We start from the raw sequence: 20,116 nt of genomic DNA, 5'->3' as shown, positions 1-20,116 counted from the left end.
CAAATGGAGGTAACTTTTAGGGTATTTTGCATAGCCATGTCAACTTATTTTCTGAACATAACCCAGTCCGGAGCAGGTTCTGTTTCAGGATTAGTTTGTTTCAGAAAGCTGATGGAGCATAGCGGGACCTTTTGAAGAATGTCCTATGGACTAGGAAGTACGGATTATATTAAATCTTTTTCATATCCAGATGAATATTTGTGGGAGCGTTATCATTTTATGTGAGAATTGTTAAGTTATTTAACAAACCTTTTGCCACCTCACAGTGCCAACGTGACACATCGTGGATCACTGCCATCATACGGATAAAGTTTAAAGCATTAAACAACTCTATTACCACATTCAGTGTTCTAGAAAAGACCCACCATGACAGAAATTCACAAATATATAAATTGTAAGAAATAAAACAGATACAATTCGACACCTAGATGAACACTTTACAGTTGGTTATATGACTGTAAGTCATTCCCTTCAAATGCTATTGAAGTTAGAAACGTGTTTAACAGTGTCGTATGTAACTTTAGAGACGGTCCCTTAATTTCCGCATATATGCACACATCGAACGTCCAACCAACTTTATTCCAGTGTGTAACTGACTGAAATCCCACCTACATATAAAAAAGTATCCAATCAGAGCTTGTATGGACAGACAAAACCCGCCCACATGTCTGTGTTGTGCAGCGTCGCGTCATACCGTACACATTGCTTACAGGGTCTTTACGCCGCATGTTGTTGTCATAAGGTGTCCTTGTTACTAAGGTTTAAACGGTTACTAGTGTGAGGCGAATTAGTGTGTACCAGAATTACTTGTAACTGATTGTGAGCCATTATTACCCGATTTTCATTTCTAAAAGAAATAGAACGAGTGAGGATGCTAAGTAAGAGTGTTGTGAGAACGTGTTTGGGCTGCGTACGTGGGGTTTCGTCTTCTAGCTTTCGACTGAATTCTCCAGAAAGTTCTGTCAGTGCCTCTCTCACACACACAGGTAATGTTAGCGTTTGCTGGATTATTATTTTTTTTTAAATGTCCCTTGTTGGTTGTACTTTCCAGTTTCTGCCCCATGGCGCAGTTGAATTTATACGGCCTGTGTTTGCTAGCATTTGCTAGCTAGCTAGTACTCATTTTGGTTGGCTTCTTAAGTTATTTAACGAAGTTAACTGGGGTAGATCGATAGTGTATAATAATAATAATATTATAATAATAATAATAATAATAATAATAATAATAATAATGTTTACTTTTGATAGTAAAAGTAATACAAATTAAACAGTTTTATTACAAAAACATATGTTGTCACGGCTGTGTTTTAATCGTGTTAATCACACTCTTACACAGAAGGGATCAAACGTAGGGAACTGGAGAAAAATGAAATGCGACCGCTCTACATGGACTTCCAGGCGACAACACCAATGGGAAGTGTTTTATATAATTACTGGAACATATTCTTAAGAAGAATGCATGCTGTGGATGTTAAAGGGATAATTCACCCAAAAATGACAATTCTGTCCTCAATTACTCACCCTCATGTCATAACTAAACCATAAGGATTTGTTCATCTTTGGAACACAAATGAACCTGGGAGATTTCTATTCCTCCATTTACAGTCCCAATTTTACGAAATGATGATATGCATGCTTTGTGTGTGCAAAAAAACCCAAGTTAAGTCTTTATTCACGAAATATCTTCACTTCCACATTGATCTGTGATGCACATTCATGAAAGTACCATTATGCATTCTTGTTGTTGACATGATAGTGAACAAGAAAATGCAAGTCCTCCTCTCTGTTGAAATCTGCATACATCTTTGTTACAAAGATTTTTATATGTGACTCAATTTGTGTACAGTGTCCCTCTTCCTCTGCTGTGAACAACGCCGTGCTTCTGTGTCCTATTGTATCGCGAGAGCGGACAGGGTTCTCTTGTGAACACACCTTTTTTTTTTTTTTTGGCCACTCCCATGTCAACACGACACGAATGCATCATGGTTCTCATGAATGTTCATCAGAGATCTATGCAGAAGTGAATATATTTTTGCATGCACACAACATTCATATCGCTTTATAAAATTGGTATTAAATCACTGGAGTCACATAATAACACTATCAATTCTTGGAGACTGAAAGTTTTGGTTAAATGGAGGGACAGAAATCTGTTGTGTGAACTATCCCTTTAAGCAGTAACTAATCACCTTATAAGAAACATTACAACTTTTTGGTCTATTAATGTCTACTGTCTGTGGGAAATATTTATAGAGCACTTAACTTGGGTTCTGAAAAACACCACAGTAATTATTACATATGACTGAAAGTGCAGTTTGGTTGTCCTTGTTGTGATTGACAATGTGGCTTACATCTGTTTTTACAGGACCCACGAGTCCTGGATGCCATGCTTCCTTATCAAGTGAACTACTATGGCAATCCACACTCCAGGACCCATGCTTATGGGTGGGAAAGTGAGAGTGCAGTGGAAAGAGCAAGAAAAGTATGTTTTATCAGACATCTCTGTGTATAGTTGATATGTTTCTTTGTTCTGTTTTTTTTTTTTTTTGCCATTTGTAATTCTGAAGTAATGGTATATTAACATTACAGCAAGACAAATTGCTTTCTTTGCCAACAGTGGGCCCCTTTTTGAAACAGTGTCACTGGTTAAGAGTAGAGTGCCTTGATTCTAGGAGTGCAGCATGACCAGAAAATCCCTGCCACACAACATTCAATCTGACTGCAGCCTACTAATATACAAGTTTTTATTTGTTGCATAAATATTTTTTTAAAAATGTATCTTGCTGTCAAGAGCATGTGTACTGGTTTTCTGTCCTCAGAAATGTTTCTCATTTCTGTGGCTGCGGCTCAGGTGGTTGTCCACTATACGTAGGTGGTTCAATTCCCAGCCCACATTTCTCCATATGCTGAGGTGTCCTTGGGCAGGACACTGAACCCCAAGTTGCTCCCGATGGCCAGCTAGCGCCTTGCATGGATAGCGCTCAGCAGCCATTGGTGTGTGAATGGGCGAATGAGAAACAGTGTAAAGCGCTTTGTAGAACTGATAAAGTACTTAGCACTATATAAGGGCAGATCATTTACCATTCTCAGCTGTCTTTAAACCAGGGGTTCCCGGTCTTTTTGGAGAACAACCCCAGATGGACATTATGAATTTCCTCTCCAGATTTATAATGTAGAACTACTGGAACACTTGAACATTTTATTATGTTAGTAACATACTGCCATGTTCAATTCAATTTTATTTGTATAGCGCTTTTTACAATAGACATGGTCTCAAAGCAGCTTTACAGAAATATCAACACGGTACACAGATATTAAAGGTGCGAATTTATCCCAACTGAACAAGCCACTGAGTGGCGACGGTGGCAAGGAAAAACTCCCTAAGATGTTTTAAGAGGAAGAAACCTTGAGAGGAACCCGACTCAGAAGGGAACCCATCGTCATCTGGGTAACAACAGTTAGTGCGAAAAAGTTCATTATGGATTTAATGTAAGTGATGAAATATAATTGTGTATATATATATTTACCATGTGTAATATAATTGATGAAAAACCAAATTAATATTCCTAAAATGTGATGATAAGATCAATTGCACACATTTTTACCTTTTTTTTTTTTGCACACCAATGGGACATCATAAAGAATGTAAATTGTATGTCATTTTTTGTTTGCAACGATATAGAATGATATGAAGGAAGTTGACCAAGAATTGCCTCAGTGTGTCTGCCTTTTGACTGAAAGCAGAGGGCAATCAGTCATTTGATAGAGATCAGTGTTTCATATATCTAGCATTTGTATGACTTGGCTTCAAAGCTGTATTTTGAAGCATGCATGCCCAAATTAACACCATAATCTCTCTCCCTGTACCAAGTCCCAATCACAAATCCTTGAGATTAAAATGATTACAAAACTATAACGTTAGGAAAAATATTTGAAAAAGGACTAAATAAATTTCAGGAAATATAACATATTTGTGGGTAACTGCAATGAATAGTAAGTTGGGCAATTAATGCTTTGCCTGGCTCCAATGTGAATACAATATAATGATTTCCTTTTTTTTTTTTTTTTTTTTTTTTTTTTTTAAATATCAAATTGAAATATTATGCTTGTTTATTTCCGCTCCAGCAAGTGGCGGATCTTATTGGTGCTGATCCACGAGAAATTATCTTTACCAGTGGTGCCACAGAGTCCAACAATATGTCTATTAAAGTAAGTACTTCCTTATTTTGTAGCAGGAAGGGTTGTGGGACAAGACTAAATACGTGATTTAAGATGTGCACAAAATATCATATCTTAATGCAGATAATGGAACAGTTTTTTTGTGACTTTCCGTATTGTTTAGTGTACTTGCCGAAAACAGTTCATAATATGCAGAGAAATTATTTTCAACCTGCTTATTTGTCCTCAGGGTGTGGCCCATTTCTATAAAGCCAAGAAGAAACACATCATCACCACACAGACTGAGCACAAGTGTGTACTAGATTCCTGTCGTGTCCTAGAGGCTGAGGGATTTAAAGTAACCTATCTGCCCGTAAAGAACAATGGCTTGATTGACCTACAGGTGTGATGCATGGAAGTGCGTGTATGTGTATGTGTGCCTATATTACACACGTATGTGTTTGTGATTTAGAAAGGTAATATTGTCTCAAATGGATTTTTTTTTTTTTTACTAACCGGAAGTGTAAGCAGTTATCTACAGAAGCCTTAAACGGCCAAGCATTTTTTTTTTTTCTTTCTTGTTTTCTCGTGAACTTGAAATAATTTCCTCGTGAACATTGCCATCGTGAATGTAATAATTACCCGCTGTACAGATGGACATCATCTCTGCAATAAGAGAGAGGGGTGTTCCCTTCACAGGTGTCTGACACTAATGTGGAAGTTGTCGATCACTGATGGAGCTATTTTTAGCATGAGTGAGTCCCTGATCAAGTAAAAATTAATGTTTGCTGCCTTTTCTGTGTATGTGGAATACACAGAAAAATTAAGTTGTGATTATGAGAATACAACTATTTTGTTATGTTGAGATCACGAGAAAACAACAAAGAAAATATAGCCGCAAGATGTGGTGATGGGCCCAAGCACTACAGTGCCATCGCCACCTGGTGAGTGTATGAAAACAGTGCATAGCTTTCATGTCCAAACATACAGCTCATTTTTGGTGATGTAATGCATGAAGAAGTTAAGAGATGCATTTAACGGGGTGCAACGTAGCTCTGTTTATGTGCCTTTTTCCTAGTTTTAGATTTGAATTACAATGTAACAGCTATACAAATATTAAGTGTCATTATACCAATATTTAAGTGGGTAAACATAAGAGGCCTATTGCAAAGTCTGTTGTATGTGCCACACTTCCTGCTGCCAGCTGATGGCACTAGGACCATAACCCACAATAGCCACATCCATGTGATCAGCCCCCATGACCAAACATACATCAATTTGATCTAAATCAGACAATGCACTTTGAAGTGTTTCCCTTTTTTGTCATTAATTTAATACCTTGACAGGGCCACACTGTTCAGGATATCATAAGTCCGTTCACAATTTAGCATCTTCAATGTCTTGGCATAATGTTGACCACATTTGGTGAGAATTGCATGAATCCCCTTGGAGGAGTATTTAAAAATTCAGAACCTGTGATTTTATTTATATATATATATATATATATATATATATATATATATATATATATATATATATATATATATATATATATAAAATTACACACACAGGTGCATCTCAGAAAATTTGAATATCATGGAAAAGTTAAAAAAAAATTCCCATAATTTAATTTAAAAAATGGAACTTTCATATATTCTAGATTCATTACACATAAAGTGAAATATTTCAAGCCTTTTAAAAAAAAAAATTCAATCTTGATTGTGGCGTACAGCTCATCTTACTGGGCGCAAGGTGGCTTAGTGGTTAGCACTATGTTCTCCCTGTGCTGCAGGGGTTTCCTTCTCCAGTCCAAATGTATGCATGGAAGGCTGGTTGGATGTCCAATTAGTCCAACTGAATGTCCAGAGTGTCTGTAGTGTTTGTATGTATGCAAGGGTGTGTGATTGTGCCCTGCAATGGATTGGCACCCCATCCAGGGTGTACCCCACCTTGTGCCCGATGCTCCCTGGGATAGGCTCCAGGTTCCCTGTGACCATTTAGGATAAGCGGTACAGAAAAATGGATGGCTGGAATTCATAAAACAGAAATGTCGACCTTCTGAAAAGTATGTTACTTATGAACTCAGTACTTTGCATGAATTACTGCATCAATGCGGTGTGGCATGGAGCCAATCAGCCTGTGACACTGCTGAGGTGTTCTGGAAGCCCAGGTTGCTTTGATAGCAGCCTTCAGCTCGCCTGTATTGTTGGGTCTAGTGTTTCTCATAGATTCTCTATGGGGTTCAGGTCAGGTGAGTTGGCTGGATAATCAAGCACAGTAATACCATGCTCAGAAAAGCAGTTACTAGTAGTTTTGGCACTGTGGGCAGGTGCCAAGTCCTGCTGGAAAAGGAAATCAGCATCTCCATAATGCTTGTCAGCAGATGGAAGCATGAAATTCTCTAAAATCTTCTAATAGATGCTGCATTGACTCTCGACTTGAGAAAACATGGTGGATCAAAACTAGCAGCTGACATGGCACTCCAAATCATCACTGACTGTGGAAACTTCAAACTGGACTTTCAGCACCTTGGATTCTGTGCCTCTTCACTCTTCCTCCAGACTCTGGGACCTTGAGCTCTTCTCAGGTCAACATTTCTGTATTATAAATTCTTTATTTGAATATTTCAAGATACTGTATTTTTGGATTTCCTTGGGCTGGAAACCATACTCAAGATTAAAACAAAAAGGCTTAAAATATTTCACTTTATGTAATGAATCTAGAATATATGAAAGTTCCACTTTTGGAATTAAATCACAGAAAAAATAAACTAATTCAAATTTTTTGAGATGATTGTGTTTATATTTATATATATATATATATATATATATATATATAACAATTTAATTTAATTTATTGTTAATGTTTTAATATCCTTGCATTATGCTTTTTTTTCAGCAATTAGAGGAAACAATACGTTCTGATACAAGCTTGGTATCTGTGATGACTGTTAACAATGAGATTGGAGTCAAACAGCCAATCAAAGAAATAGGTAATTGCACATGTATAAAATTGAAAGCTTATATGAAAGTCCTGCTGCACACACCTAGTGTACAGTACAAATACATAAGTATTTGGACAGTATCTGAATTTTTTCGGTTGTGCCTCTGTATACCACCACAATGTATTTGAAATGAAGCAATCATTGAAATGTAAACTTTCAGTTTTAATTCAAGGGGTTGAACAAAAATACTGCGTTGACCGTTTGCAATTACTTTTGAGCCTGTGAAAATGGAGGAACTGTAAAAAACAAAAAAATGCTGCAATTCCTTAACAGTTCATGCAATATTTTTTGTTAAAACCCTTGAATTAAAGCTAAAAGTCTACACTTCAATCAAATATTGAGTGTTTCATTTCAGATCCACTGTGGTGGTGTACAGAGGGAAAATGCCAAAAATTTGTCACTGTCCAAATACTTAGAGACTCAACTGCATATAACTAACTGTGAAACTGGTCAGCCACTACATTGCCTTCGTATTTAGCTAATGTTCCCTCTCTTAGGTCAGATCTGTAGGTCCAAGAATGTCTTTTTCCACACTGATGCAGCCCAGGCGATCGGAAAAATCCCCATCAATGTCTCTACCTTGAAAGTGGATTTAATGTCTATTAGTGGACACAAATTATATGGCCCCAAAGGTATAATAAGACGTCTTCTTTTTATTCAAAGACAGTAACGATTGCAGGCTGAGCTGAGAACTTATAAAATATACAATACTTCAGTTGTGATGTTTGTAAATTACCAGGTGTAGGTGCTCTGTATGTGAGGCGGAGGCCCAGGGTTCGTCTCGAGCCTTTGCAGAGTGGAGGGGGTCAGGAGAGAGGCCTGCGCTCAGGCACTGTACCCACTCCACTGGCTGTGGGTCTCGGCACTGCCTGCGAGATTGCCCAGCAAGAAATGGAGGTAGAGCCTAACAGCTACTACAATGCAGTATTTTGTGTTAAGTGGACTAAATATACAGTATGTGTAAGCCTAATATACACACCAATGCATAAGCCTAAAAATGACTCCTCTTACAGTATGACCATGCCAGAGTCTCCATGCTTGCTAACCAACTTGTGCAGAAGATAATGTCTGAGATTCCTGATGTTGTGATGAATGGAGATCCTGTACAGAGATATCCAGGTTAGACACTCAGATGTTTATGAGAAATTGATCTCTCAATACCTCTCTAAGTACCTGAGCATGACAAAATTGCACTATCTGGCAGAAATGCGTAGTGCCACCCAGTGAATAGAGTGCCATGAATTACAGGCTAGATTACATAAATTACATGTTGAGTGCCAACCAGGTGGACTGGGTAATGTGTACAGTCTGAATTCAACCCAGAATTATGAAGTCCAAAAAGCCTAAGCATTGTAGTAAAAAATCTTATTTATTAATCAAATTTTTGTTAATGCTACTTTGGGGTGCACTGTGCTGCCCATTCCAAGGCTACAAGGTCGAAGTGTTGCAATAAAATTAATTTAACTTTCATATGTTGTCCTAGATTGGATACATAACCGATATGAGGCCACACGACCACAAGCTTAGATTCTTTTACCACATAAATACCAGTAATGTCTGCAAAATATTGAAAGCTACAGACCTAATTATTTTTCCCTTCTCACTCTTATGGACTGAGTTCCATAATAATATTCTAGAAGGCTATACAGAATATAATTGAATAATAATAATCTTTGGAATTAAAGTTTATACTGCTAGCCTGTTCATTTTGCTGCTGCAATTGAGGATTTCTGTACATTTACTGTGGTTGTTGTTGATCTAAAGAATCAGTGTTATTGATTTTGACTTCAGGGCAGATGTCCGTTTACAGTATACTGTAGATACAGACAGATATGGACATATAGATAGATATGGGTTTCTTACAAAAGGTGAATGTGTACCATAAAGGCAGAAAGAACCGATCTAAGTAAAAAGTTGGAATTAAGCAGTAATGCGAACAGCCCAAACTCACAGTATGCTCTATTCACTGATTGCCACTGCATTATACAGAGCTGTGCTGTGCTGTCCTGCTCGAAATTGATGGGATAAAAGTAGAGATGCACCGATACAAAATTTCCCAGCCGATATCAATAACCAATTATTCAGAGTGATATCGGCTGATACCGATAGGTCTGCCTTTTATGCCTTCTTTTAAATTAATAAAAATTAATTCCACAATTCTGAAGGAAATGCAAATAAAAACTTTATTCTCTCCATTTCAAGTTGTTTCACAGTAACTGTTCTCATAAACAGAAAATGCATTACTCAAATTAACATTAACACATTATAAATTCTGAAGATTAAAGTAAGATTTGTTAACTTATTGAATGTTATTAATTCATATTAACATTGACTGAATTCTTAAAAAAACAACAACCTCCTGTTAGTCTCACATTCACTCACCACATACAAAAGCATTTCTACTTCATTGACATCAAAGTGGTAATATATAGGCATGTTTAAACTTATTTTTAATGATATTAACATTAACTGGATATGAAATATACTACTCTACAAATATATTTGTCTGTGCTATATGTATGTATATATGTTTTTGTCAACCCATCTTCATTTAAATCTGTCAACGGTGTACTGGCGCTTTAATGCGGTAGATTTAACATCGTGCAGTAGAAAGGAAGCGCAATAACTGTGACTAAAATATTCATTTTGGTCAAATAAGTTGTTTGATTCTATATTAGCTATATTTAGAAATAAAAGTAATTGTGTTTTTAAGAGAGCAGTAACTGTAATGGGGTTAGAACATGTAATGGTATATAAATGTAAGAAGTGTCGTATATATTTACAGAATAAATTAGCATGTTCAGATGAGTGAATGTGTGTGTTACTGCAGAACATTCAACCTCTTACCAGTTAACACTTAGTTTATGCTTTTGTTTTTCTTTTTTAGCATTTTTAATATAGTGATTTAACTTCTGCTTTAAAGTTTGTGGACAAACAGTTGTTTTTGTTTTCAAAATATAATGTTAATATTTAAAAAAAAAATACAAATTAAAATCTTATGTATAGTATAGCCCACATAGATACATTTATTACCTTTTTCATAGCCTTCAATTTGCACAGTGATTGAAGGACAACATTGCACAAAATATGAAGTAATGTTTTTTGGTTGTTGGTTTTTTTTTGTTGAAAAAATACAGAAAATCAAAACTGGTCTTTTAATCCAACTAATCAATTAATTGAAGAAATAATCGACAAATTAATCGATGATCAAAATAATCATTAGTTGCAGCCCTAGTCTCATATTCATATTTTGATCTCAAACCCAAATATTTTCAGTGTATAGCAAAAACAAATGAACTGGTCTTGCCATTCCCATATTTTCAGAGGGAACTGTATGTATTCGCACTGGATATGAGAGCTGCAACAACTAATCAATAATAATCGATTATGAAAATTGTTGTCAATGAATCTCATTGTCGATTAGTTGGTCTGCACGGCGCATGATTACTCATTACGTTACTTCTCTTCCGAAAACTTGCTTCGGAGAGTAAACACTAATGTTCTGTTCCAAATGACATACTATACACTTACACTATGTATTCTGTACTCTACCATCTAGTGTATGAATTTTAGAAAGGTAATATCATCTCAAATGGAACACTAACGGGGTTTTTTTTTTTATTAACCGGAAGTATAAGCCATGGTTAGTTGCTCCTCACGTGTGGTGCAGACACGGTGATGCACAGTGGAAGCGCGAGTAAGATCTGTAATGTCTCATTAAAACACTATGATCTAAAGTAAAACAATAGGCCTAAAAGCAGTGAGTAACAGAAACCATAAGGGACAGTAACTTATGCATGTATGTATGTGTGTGTGCAAGTATTTATGCATTATTTTTATGAATGCACAAAAAGCAAAACTATAGTCCTAAATTAATAATATATATTCTTGTGTGTGTATTGGATTCTTTTCAGTCTTATATAATTTGACAAACAGTTATATAAAGATTTAGTTGGAAGTTTCTATTTGTAACACACAGTTTGTGGCAACTGAAAGTTTGTCCCCCATCTGATTAATCGAAGTAGTAGAAGAAAAATAGTTGATCAACTAATCTATTATGAAAATAATAGTTAGTTGCAGCCCTATTGGATATTATGATGATGTGACACTGTTCATTATACTTTAGGATGCCTCAATTTATCATTTGCCTATGTTGAGGGAGAAAGTCTGCTGATGGCCTTAAAGGATGTTGCACTTTCTTCGGGAAGGTCAGTTATTACTCGGATACTGATGAAAATCTTAAAATGTGAGTTGTGTGTTACTCTAACTGTTGTGCAGAAGTTGTGTCTTACTACTCTAACTAGAAATTTTCCCTTGTTTCTAGTGCGTGCACTTCTGCCTCTTTAGAACCTTCCTACGTACTGAGAGCAATAGGAACAGATGAAGATCTTGCCCATTCCTCAATCCGGTAGGCGTTTGGTTTTGGTTTTTATCTGCTAATTAATGTCCACAAACCTTAGCATAACTGCAGTTATTACTTGTGTGCAGGTTTGGAATTGGGCGCTTTACTACAGAGGAGGAAGTGGACTACACAGCAGAGAAGTGCATTCAGCATGTTCAGCGTTTACGGGAGATGAGGTAATGTTTTCACCTCTACATTGCCTTGGTGGGACTCAAACATATTTAATAGTAATGTCTATAGCTTTTCCGACTGACTCTTTATTTTACAGTCCTCTGTGGGAGATGGTGCAGGAGGGCATTGATCTGAAAAGTATCAAATGGACACAGCACTGATGAGCCTGTCAGGATGAAATGATGGAGGATGACTGCAGTGTGAATAATTAGTTTGTATAGCTTACCCAAGACTGCTCTTTTTTCATGCGCAAGAAACACACACAATTATCTATGTGTTTTGAAAATCGAGAACATTTTTCATTAGTGTTTTGAGTGGAGTTCCATAGGAGAGGATTCATTAGAATAAGTTTTATCAATATAGAGTATTGGAACCATGTGAGCTAGTAATGTTTATGGGTTTTTTTTTTCTGCATTCCTGTATTCAGGTCATTCACACTGCATAAAACAATCATTTTTATATGTACTCTTTGCCTCTTAGTGTTGTGTGTTCAGTTGTATATAAAGCTTAGGTTTGCCTCCCATTATATTCTCTACCATGTGTCTTTTGTCGTGAGATATATATATATATGTATATATATATATATATATGTATATATGTGTATATATATATGTATATTTATATATATATATATATATATATATATATATATATATATATATATGTATAAGCCCAAAACCCACCAAAGCAGTGCACTAATAATGAAAAACTTGTTCGTTTCTCATTATTAGTGCACTGCTTTGGTGGGCTTTGGGCTTTGGTTTAGCAGTGTTGCATCCCTCAGTTGAATTCTGAATAACTCACTTTGTACATGTGAGAGTTTGTAATGTCCAAACTCTCCATTCTGTGCCTTTATATAATGGACAAATGTGACACTGTATGATCAGTCTTTCAAGCCCCTTAAAAGCATTATGATGACAAGCTTGGTGGAAGATTATGAGACCACATTACTTAATAATGCTTACTTGTCTTTATTTTGTAGGGAAAGTCAATTATGTAAATCGTGCAAAATTTCATGGAGATTCTGCAAAAGCATAATCCATAGGTTCCCAGCTTGCACATACTGTACATATACCCCCCCCCCCCCTTTTTTTAAGGGACCAAAAGCCAATTGGCTGCTCAGCTGTTTCATGGGCAGGTGTGTTATTCCTTCATTAATTCACTTGTCCGTACGGAGATAAAAGCTCTACATTTGAACTGTGGCATTTGCATATGGAATCTCTATGTATATTTGGGTTAAATGTATGCCTATCACTGGTTCTCATGTATTTATTGATGTGACTGCTGACAAGAACAGCAGAATGAATTCTGAAGTGAATAAGACTATATTAACTGCTCAGATTCAGGCAGTTAAAAAACATTGGCTGGTGTTGCACACAACAGATGAATAATGATGCGAAGCATACTTCAAAAGACTTGTTTTATGACAATAAAGTGAGTTTAATACAAGAGACTTAATATTAAAACTCTGATGCTCATACTCAAGTTCCATCATTAGCACTACTTTACTTTGTACTATACAGTTATAGAAGTGAAATGATTTATAAACTAGTGTCACTCGGATAAATATGGGTTTCCTCATCTCATCACCTCAGGTAGTTTCTCCTTACCGCCATCACCTCTGACTTGCTCATTAGGGATAGATTATAATTTTATATCCAGAGTTCTGTAAAGCTGCTTTGTGACAATGTCCACTAATATTGGCACCCTTGGTAAATATGAGCAAAGAAGGCTGTGAAAAATGGTCTTTTATTGTTTAATCTTTTGTTTAAAAAAAATCACTAAATACTCTGCTCTCATGGATATTAATCAATTGCAAACATGAATTAAATATCAACTTGTGTTGACATTCACATGGAAACTAATTTTTACACAAATTTACAGGTAAATGTAAATTGTACCAATTGAGCAGGATCTTTGAATAAAAATATTTTCACAATGTTCTATTTCTCATATATCAAAATGAATTCTGTACGACATATAACAAGCGCTGTTATAAAAGCAACTTTTTTGAGTATATACAACATATGAGGGTGGATATCACAACACAGCATACAGAACATACCCCTAAACATATCACTACTAATTTATACAGAATTTAGACATATTACACCACTAGGTTCTGCTATGATTGGGAATTACAACAAACATAACACATATTGCTGGACATCTAGTTGTTGAGACATTATGATAAACAGGTAATCAGCCATGGGCGGCTGTGCCTCAGGTGGTAGAGAGGGGTGTCCACTAATCGTAGGGTTGGTGGTTCGATTCCCAGCCCATATGACTCCACGTACCGAAATGTCATTGGGCAAGACACTGAACCCCAAGTTGCTCCCGGTGGCAAGTTAGCTGCCTTGCATGGCAACTCTGCTACCATTGGTGTGTGAGTGTGTGTGTGAATGAGTGAATGAGACCCAGTTTAAAGCACTTTGGATAAAAGCGCTATATAAGTGCAGACCATGTAGCTCACATGGTATAAAAGGCAATTAACATGATTTAACATGACACTGTGGTACTGACAGCAATATAAATGTAAAAGCTTACATTCGAGCAAATCAAACTCAACAGTAATGCATTAGTGTATTCTAATTACTTTTTCTGATAACACAGTAATGTAATGCATTACATTTTAAATGCATATAATTTGATTACAGTTATTCATGTCAGTAAAATTACTTTAATTCTATGTTTTTATTTATAAGCAAAACAAACAGTTTTCAATACGTCTTCCCAAAGAGTAAGCCAACATTCAGAAAACATTTTGGAAAAAATAAGTACACCCTTCATATTTCCACAATCACAACAGGAAATTGACATCTGAATGGCTAAAAAAAGAAAAGAATCAAGGCGTTGGAATTGCCTAGTCCAGTCAAAGTCCAGACCTCAATCCAATGTAGATGCTGTGGTGGGATCTTAAGAAAGCAGTACATAAATGAATGCCCTTAACATCAATGAACTGAAACAATATTGTAAAGAAGACTGGGCCAAAATTTTTCAAAAAAAATCTGCAACACTGATAAACTCCTACAGAAAACGCTTTGTTCACATTATTGTTGCCAAACATGGCTCTACATGTTTGAATTATAGGGTGTACTTGTTTCCCACTTGGTTTCTGAATGTTGGTTTACTTTTTGTGAAAGAATTATTACATTGAAATCTGTTGTGGTTTTGTTGTTGTCACCTGAACTTCTCTTTCTACTGATATAGCAATCTGTTTATAAATACTAACTAACTAATTCTGAATGTCAGACATATGTTAATTTCTGAATAGATATTAAACTAACTTGCATGTTCCAGTAACAGTAATGTTTTCTATCATTAATGGCATCACTCTCTGCTGTGTACTGTGTACTTTATATAGTAGTAATACACGCAGACCCTCTCAAATCTGAAGTCAAATGTGGTTGTAGCAGCTGAGCAAGAGTTGAAAAACAGCACAACACAGCCCCCTACTGGATGGAAGAGCTCTAATAATCAACCTACAAGTATTAAAGGGTCATGAAACATCCCTCTTTCAGCTCAAGTCTACTTCTCACCGTTTTTGAAAAATGCCATTTTAATTGGCGTCGATGGCTGTGTGAAGAAGGGAGGGCGGAGTGGGCGTGGCAGGGAAAGGCAGGGAACGAAGAGGGGGGTGAACACACAATAAAGATGGATAATGACAAAAAGTTTGCAGATGAGGCAGAGGACTTGTCTCCTCCTGAATCCCCAGGGCTAAATGGAGACACAATGGATAGCAGTGCAGGTCCTCTGCCCTATCTATTTAAACCTTTAGCACCTGGTGTGGCTATGGAGGAAAACATTAAATAAAACCGGAGGCAGTGTGGATGGGAGAAGTGTCGGAATGGTAGCCAGCTAATAGGCTCGAGCTTTTCACAAATAAATAGGTGAAGGCTCTTCCCTTCAACATGGACTATTGTTGTATTGTTCTGCACTCGATGGCCCGCAGAGCTTTACGTGGTTTAATTAGCTCAAAAGGTAAGTAAAACCGTTATGTTTAAAAATTAGACACATACCTCATTTGAAGGGATGGAAAAGTCCTCGGGACTTACCGCATCATTGTGTAGACGTAAACTGCTTTCATGAGCCAAGTCCGCAGTCCACTTTTCTCCAATTCTCATAGCTCTCCCGAGAAAACACACTAGAACTCTTGCACCACTGAAACAAACACTTGCGACTCATTTGAACCTCACTCATCTACTACATCTGTAGGACAGCACCACCTGCTGTTATGTCTCATAATTATTCATGAGCCTGCATGTTCTTCTCATAGGATAAGAACACGCAGGCTCATGAATAATTATGAGACACTCATGCGTCATCGAAGTACTATAGTACATTGCCGTGTGTGTGCATGTGCGCATATATATATATATACATACATACATATATATACATATACATATATACATATATATATATATATATACATATATACACACATATATATATATATATACATATATATATATATATATATATATATATATATATATATATATATACACATATATACATATATACATATATATATATATATATATATATAGGCAGTGCTGGCTTGGTGGTTAAGGCTCTGGGTTAGTGATTTTCAAGGCCAGGGGGTTCAGTTCCCAGTACTACCAAGCTGCCTAAATAAAATGACTGTACTATAATGTATGTGTGACAATTAACGGTTTCTTTCTTTCTATACTAATGATAATAGGCATAATAGAAATAATATTAATAAATATAGCTGTAAGCAGCAATTAAAGGGGTCAAGCACCAAAGGCGCAGCAAGGGCAATGCAGAGCCTGAAGAACACAAAGAGGAGAAATAGAATGTACAGGATTGAATAAAACATATGTTCAGAAGGACAGCTGCAGCTGAGAATAATATTGAACAGGAAATTAACAGAACAGAGTCATTTATTTGCATGCCAAAAGGTTGAAAGGTTTGTGCAATGCTGAGCCACAAAAGAAAGGAACCAAATGAGACAAGATTACAGATACTTTTAAGAACTGGAACCAGATGGGAATTTAACCCAGGACATTCAGAACTTGCTTGTTGTTTATCACAGTGTGCCACACAGAGAACATGTGTTTGTCTTGTTGTTGAAGAGAGCTTCCAAGGTGATAATCAGCACACAAGAACCATTAGTTAGAATGTTAACAGATACTGTATCAAAACTTTTCAACAAATATAAATATCAAAATTTTAAAAATGTACAGTCATTTTTGTGCGCTGATCATGCTAGCCAATTTTGGTAAGTTTTTAAAAAATTTTATTTTTTTTTACAAAAGGGACCTAAAGGACATGCTATGAATGCTCCCCAACAAATTTTGCACCAATATATAAAATATTTGAAAAGATATTACAAATTTCAATATGGCATTCATTATGATTGATCAAAGTATGACCGAGATACAGCCTCTGGTCCAATTTTGGGCTAACATATTTACATATTTACATTTGCAACAACATAACTTTTGAACATATATGAATATCAAAATTCTTTTCTTTTATGCGGCTCTGTCCAATGATCATGTGAAACAATTCTGGTAAGAATTGGACAAAATTTGAATGAGGAATTGCGAAAAAACTTAATACTGTACATTTCAAAATGGTGACTACTGTGATTAGTGAAGTCTTAATGTAAGATATGCATTGTGATCAGGATGAGGAGAGTGATCTGATGAACTAAACTTCTTTTGTCTAGGGCAAAGTATTCAATAAATATAACCATTTGAAAAGTGGTTTTTGATCTAGTGGTGGCGCTATAGAGTTGGTCCTAGAGAGCCCATAATTGGTCCAGATACTATTCATGATCATATGTATGAGTGTGCCAAATTTCATAAGTTTCCTTCTTACAGTTCATATGGCTGCCATACACTCCCATTGTGGAAGAAGAAGAAGAAGAAGAAGAAGAAGAAGAAGAAGAAGAAGAAGAAGAAGAAGTTAAGGGATTCAGTAAGTGCCTACACACCTTCAGTGCTTGGCCCCTAATAATGTCCTGAATGACCTTCCGATAAAGAATTCAGAATAGGATTACAATTTAAAATGTTGGCGTCTGCAGCGAACTGTCTGCATGTGCATTCCCATTAAGTCTAATCTGAGTAACTCCACCCTTCCTGTCTGCTCCACTGCGGCGGTTTTCAGCTTTCGGGAAGAGCAGGAGGATCCGCGACTCAATTCTGCGCTCATACTGCTTTTGCAGCTGCTTGGGCAGCGGGGGGAGGCGCAGCTGTTCATAGAACAGCCAGGCCGAGGAGTCAGTCACATTCTTGGCTGGGATTCAATGACTCAACCAGACACAAACAAACACAGAGAGAGAGAGAGAGAGAGAGAGAGAGAGAGAGAGAGAGAGAGAGAGTTGAACTGTGCACCAAACGTTTTTATACCAGGTACTTAGTGCCGTCCTGTTTTTCCATTGGAATAAGATTTCGTTGTCGAAGTGAATGGTTTTTTTGGTCCCGGTTTCAGTACGCGGTGGGGCTACTTATTGTTTTAATATGAAGCAGTCGCTGGAAAGGGAAAAATTAACCGACTCCGTGGCGCTTTTAGCTTTTGAAAGTGACACGAAGCTCCAGACTTCCTACAGACTTTTCTGAATATTTCCGTTGAGCTTCGTTGGCGTTTTTGTTTGAACTGATAGGAAAAGTTTGAGCTTTTTTTTTTTTTTTCCTTTTTCTTCTGTACTAGCGCTCACAACAATAGAGAACATGGAGGCATTGTCAAGCTTCCGACCTCATGCGGGACTTCAGCAAACTCTAAAGCAGTTCCACTTGAGCTCTATGAGCTCGCTCGGCGGCCCGGCGGCTTTTTCGGCTCGCTGGCAGCACGACACACCTTTCGACAAGCAGGGGAAGAAGAACGCAGACCTGCCGCTGCTGCCTAGTCTGAGGATCCAGGCGCCGTCGGTCCTGCCCGGGCCGCTGCTCGTCGCTGCGGATCGCTCCACGGAGCGCTGCGAGACCGTGCTGGAGCGAGAGACCATTTCGTGCTTCGTGGTGGGCGGCGAGAAGCGCCTGTGTTTGCCGCAGATCCTGAACAGCGTGCTGCGAGACTTCAGCCTTCAGCAAATCAACGCTGTTTGCGACGAGCTGCACATCTACTGCTCGCGGTGCACGGCTGAGCAACTAGAGATTCTGAAGATCATGGGCATCTTGCCTTTCTCGGCACCTTCGTGCGGACTCATCACGCAAACAGACGCCGAGCGCCTGTGCAACTCCTTACTGCACGGCGGTGCACTACCACCGCGCCCCGACAAGGAGCTCGCGTGTTCCTCCTCCTCCACCACCGAGCTCGAGTACACCGACCGGGCCTTTAAGGTGTACCACGAGTGTTTCGGCAAGTGCAAGGGTCTGTTCATGCCCGAGCTGTACACGAGTCCGCACGCGGCGTGTATTCAGTGCCTGGACTGCAGACTCATATTCCCCACGCAAAAGTTCGTGGTGCATAGCCATAAGCGCTTGGAGAACCGGACATGCCATTGGGGTTTCGACTCCTCCAACTGGAGGGCCTACATCCTTTTGGATCAAGATTACGCTGAGAAAGAGGAGAAGGCCACACTGCAGCAGTTTCTCAACGAATTAAAGGGGAAATATGACCTCGGGAACAAGCACAAGAGCTTATCTTTCAGGGTAAGTTGAATGACATGAATTGACTTAGATTCATGTTTGTGTTGTAAGGACTACTGGAGTTTTATTTATTTATTTTTCTTTACAGTGTTTTTACATGGTCACTTACAATTTGCGCGCAGGAATTTTGAATCCCCTTAGGACAAAACGAAAATAAAGCAATGACATTTTCACCAAAAGGGGTTTAGTGTGTTAGGTTTCACAGCTGTTCCTTCATTATTATGAGTAACACAAATAGTCACATTGTGTAAAGATATGAATAGTGGAAGGATTTTTAAAAACCCAGTCAAAAATTGCATCTCAGTTTCTGACTCTCTTGAAATATTCTGTAAATTGTATGGCAACCTTTTGGTTTTATAACTAACAAAGCTTTTCCCATATCTTCTGAATAGCTTTTGAAACGTCTTGATTGTAATATTTTCCCGTTTTTTTTCTGACGTTAACTGTTCTAACTGCCTCCAGGTAATCAGGTGTGGAGCATGGTAAACCTTCATCTCAAACTGTTTTTCTCTTTATTTTGAATTACATTTTAGATTGTTGTCCTATCATGGGTTAAACTCGGATTGGAATTATATATAAACATATCAGCACATTTTAATTATATTTGTATTATTTAAATATAAACTTTCTAGCTGATAGTTCTCAGGTTTTTATTATGTACATATAATGGTCAGTTTTTAAACTCACACTTGACTTGAACTAGAACTTTTATACTGGAATAAAATTATGCTGAGACACTAGGCCACCAGGTCCTTTTGT

General features: G+C 37.3%; 2 protein-coding genes across 2 annotated transcripts in view; both read left to right on the top strand.

Moving 5' to 3' along the window:
- Nucleotides 1-665: 665 nt before the first annotated feature.
- Nucleotides 666-12,261, top strand: nfs1 (NFS1 cysteine desulfurase). The gene is made up of 13 exons (XM_053674058.1): nucleotides 666-986; nucleotides 1,337-1,414; nucleotides 2,367-2,482; nucleotides 4,126-4,209; nucleotides 4,409-4,561; nucleotides 7,057-7,150; nucleotides 7,660-7,794; nucleotides 7,902-8,059; nucleotides 8,176-8,281; nucleotides 11,289-11,370; nucleotides 11,487-11,570; nucleotides 11,651-11,740; nucleotides 11,833-12,261. Exons 1-13 carry the CDS (start codon nucleotides 872-874, stop codon nucleotides 11,894-11,896), a joined length of 1,359 nt encoding a protein of 452 aa, XP_053530033.1. The 5' UTR covers nucleotides 666-871; the 3' UTR covers nucleotides 11,897-12,261.
- Nucleotides 12,262-17,687: 5,426 nt separating this feature from the next.
- Nucleotides 17,688-20,116, top strand: part of skib (v-ski avian sarcoma viral oncogene homolog b) — a 44,721-nt gene continuing 42,292 nt past the window's right edge. The window contains exon 1 of the mRNA XM_017450931.3: nucleotides 17,688-19,360. Within this exon, the coding sequence (XP_017306420.2) occupies nucleotides 18,440-19,360 (921 nt within the window). The 5' untranslated portion in view covers nucleotides 17,688-18,439. The remainder of the gene's footprint in view (nucleotides 19,361-20,116) is intronic.

Source organism: Ictalurus punctatus, chromosome 21, assembly GCF_001660625.3.
Source record: "Ictalurus punctatus breed USDA103 chromosome 21, Coco_2.0, whole genome shotgun sequence".
Lineage (NCBI taxonomy): Eukaryota > Metazoa > Chordata > Actinopteri > Siluriformes > Ictaluridae > Ictalurus > Ictalurus punctatus.
The sequence above is the reverse complement of the archived record's forward strand: the minus strand, read 5'-3'. Positions and strand labels throughout refer to the sequence as shown.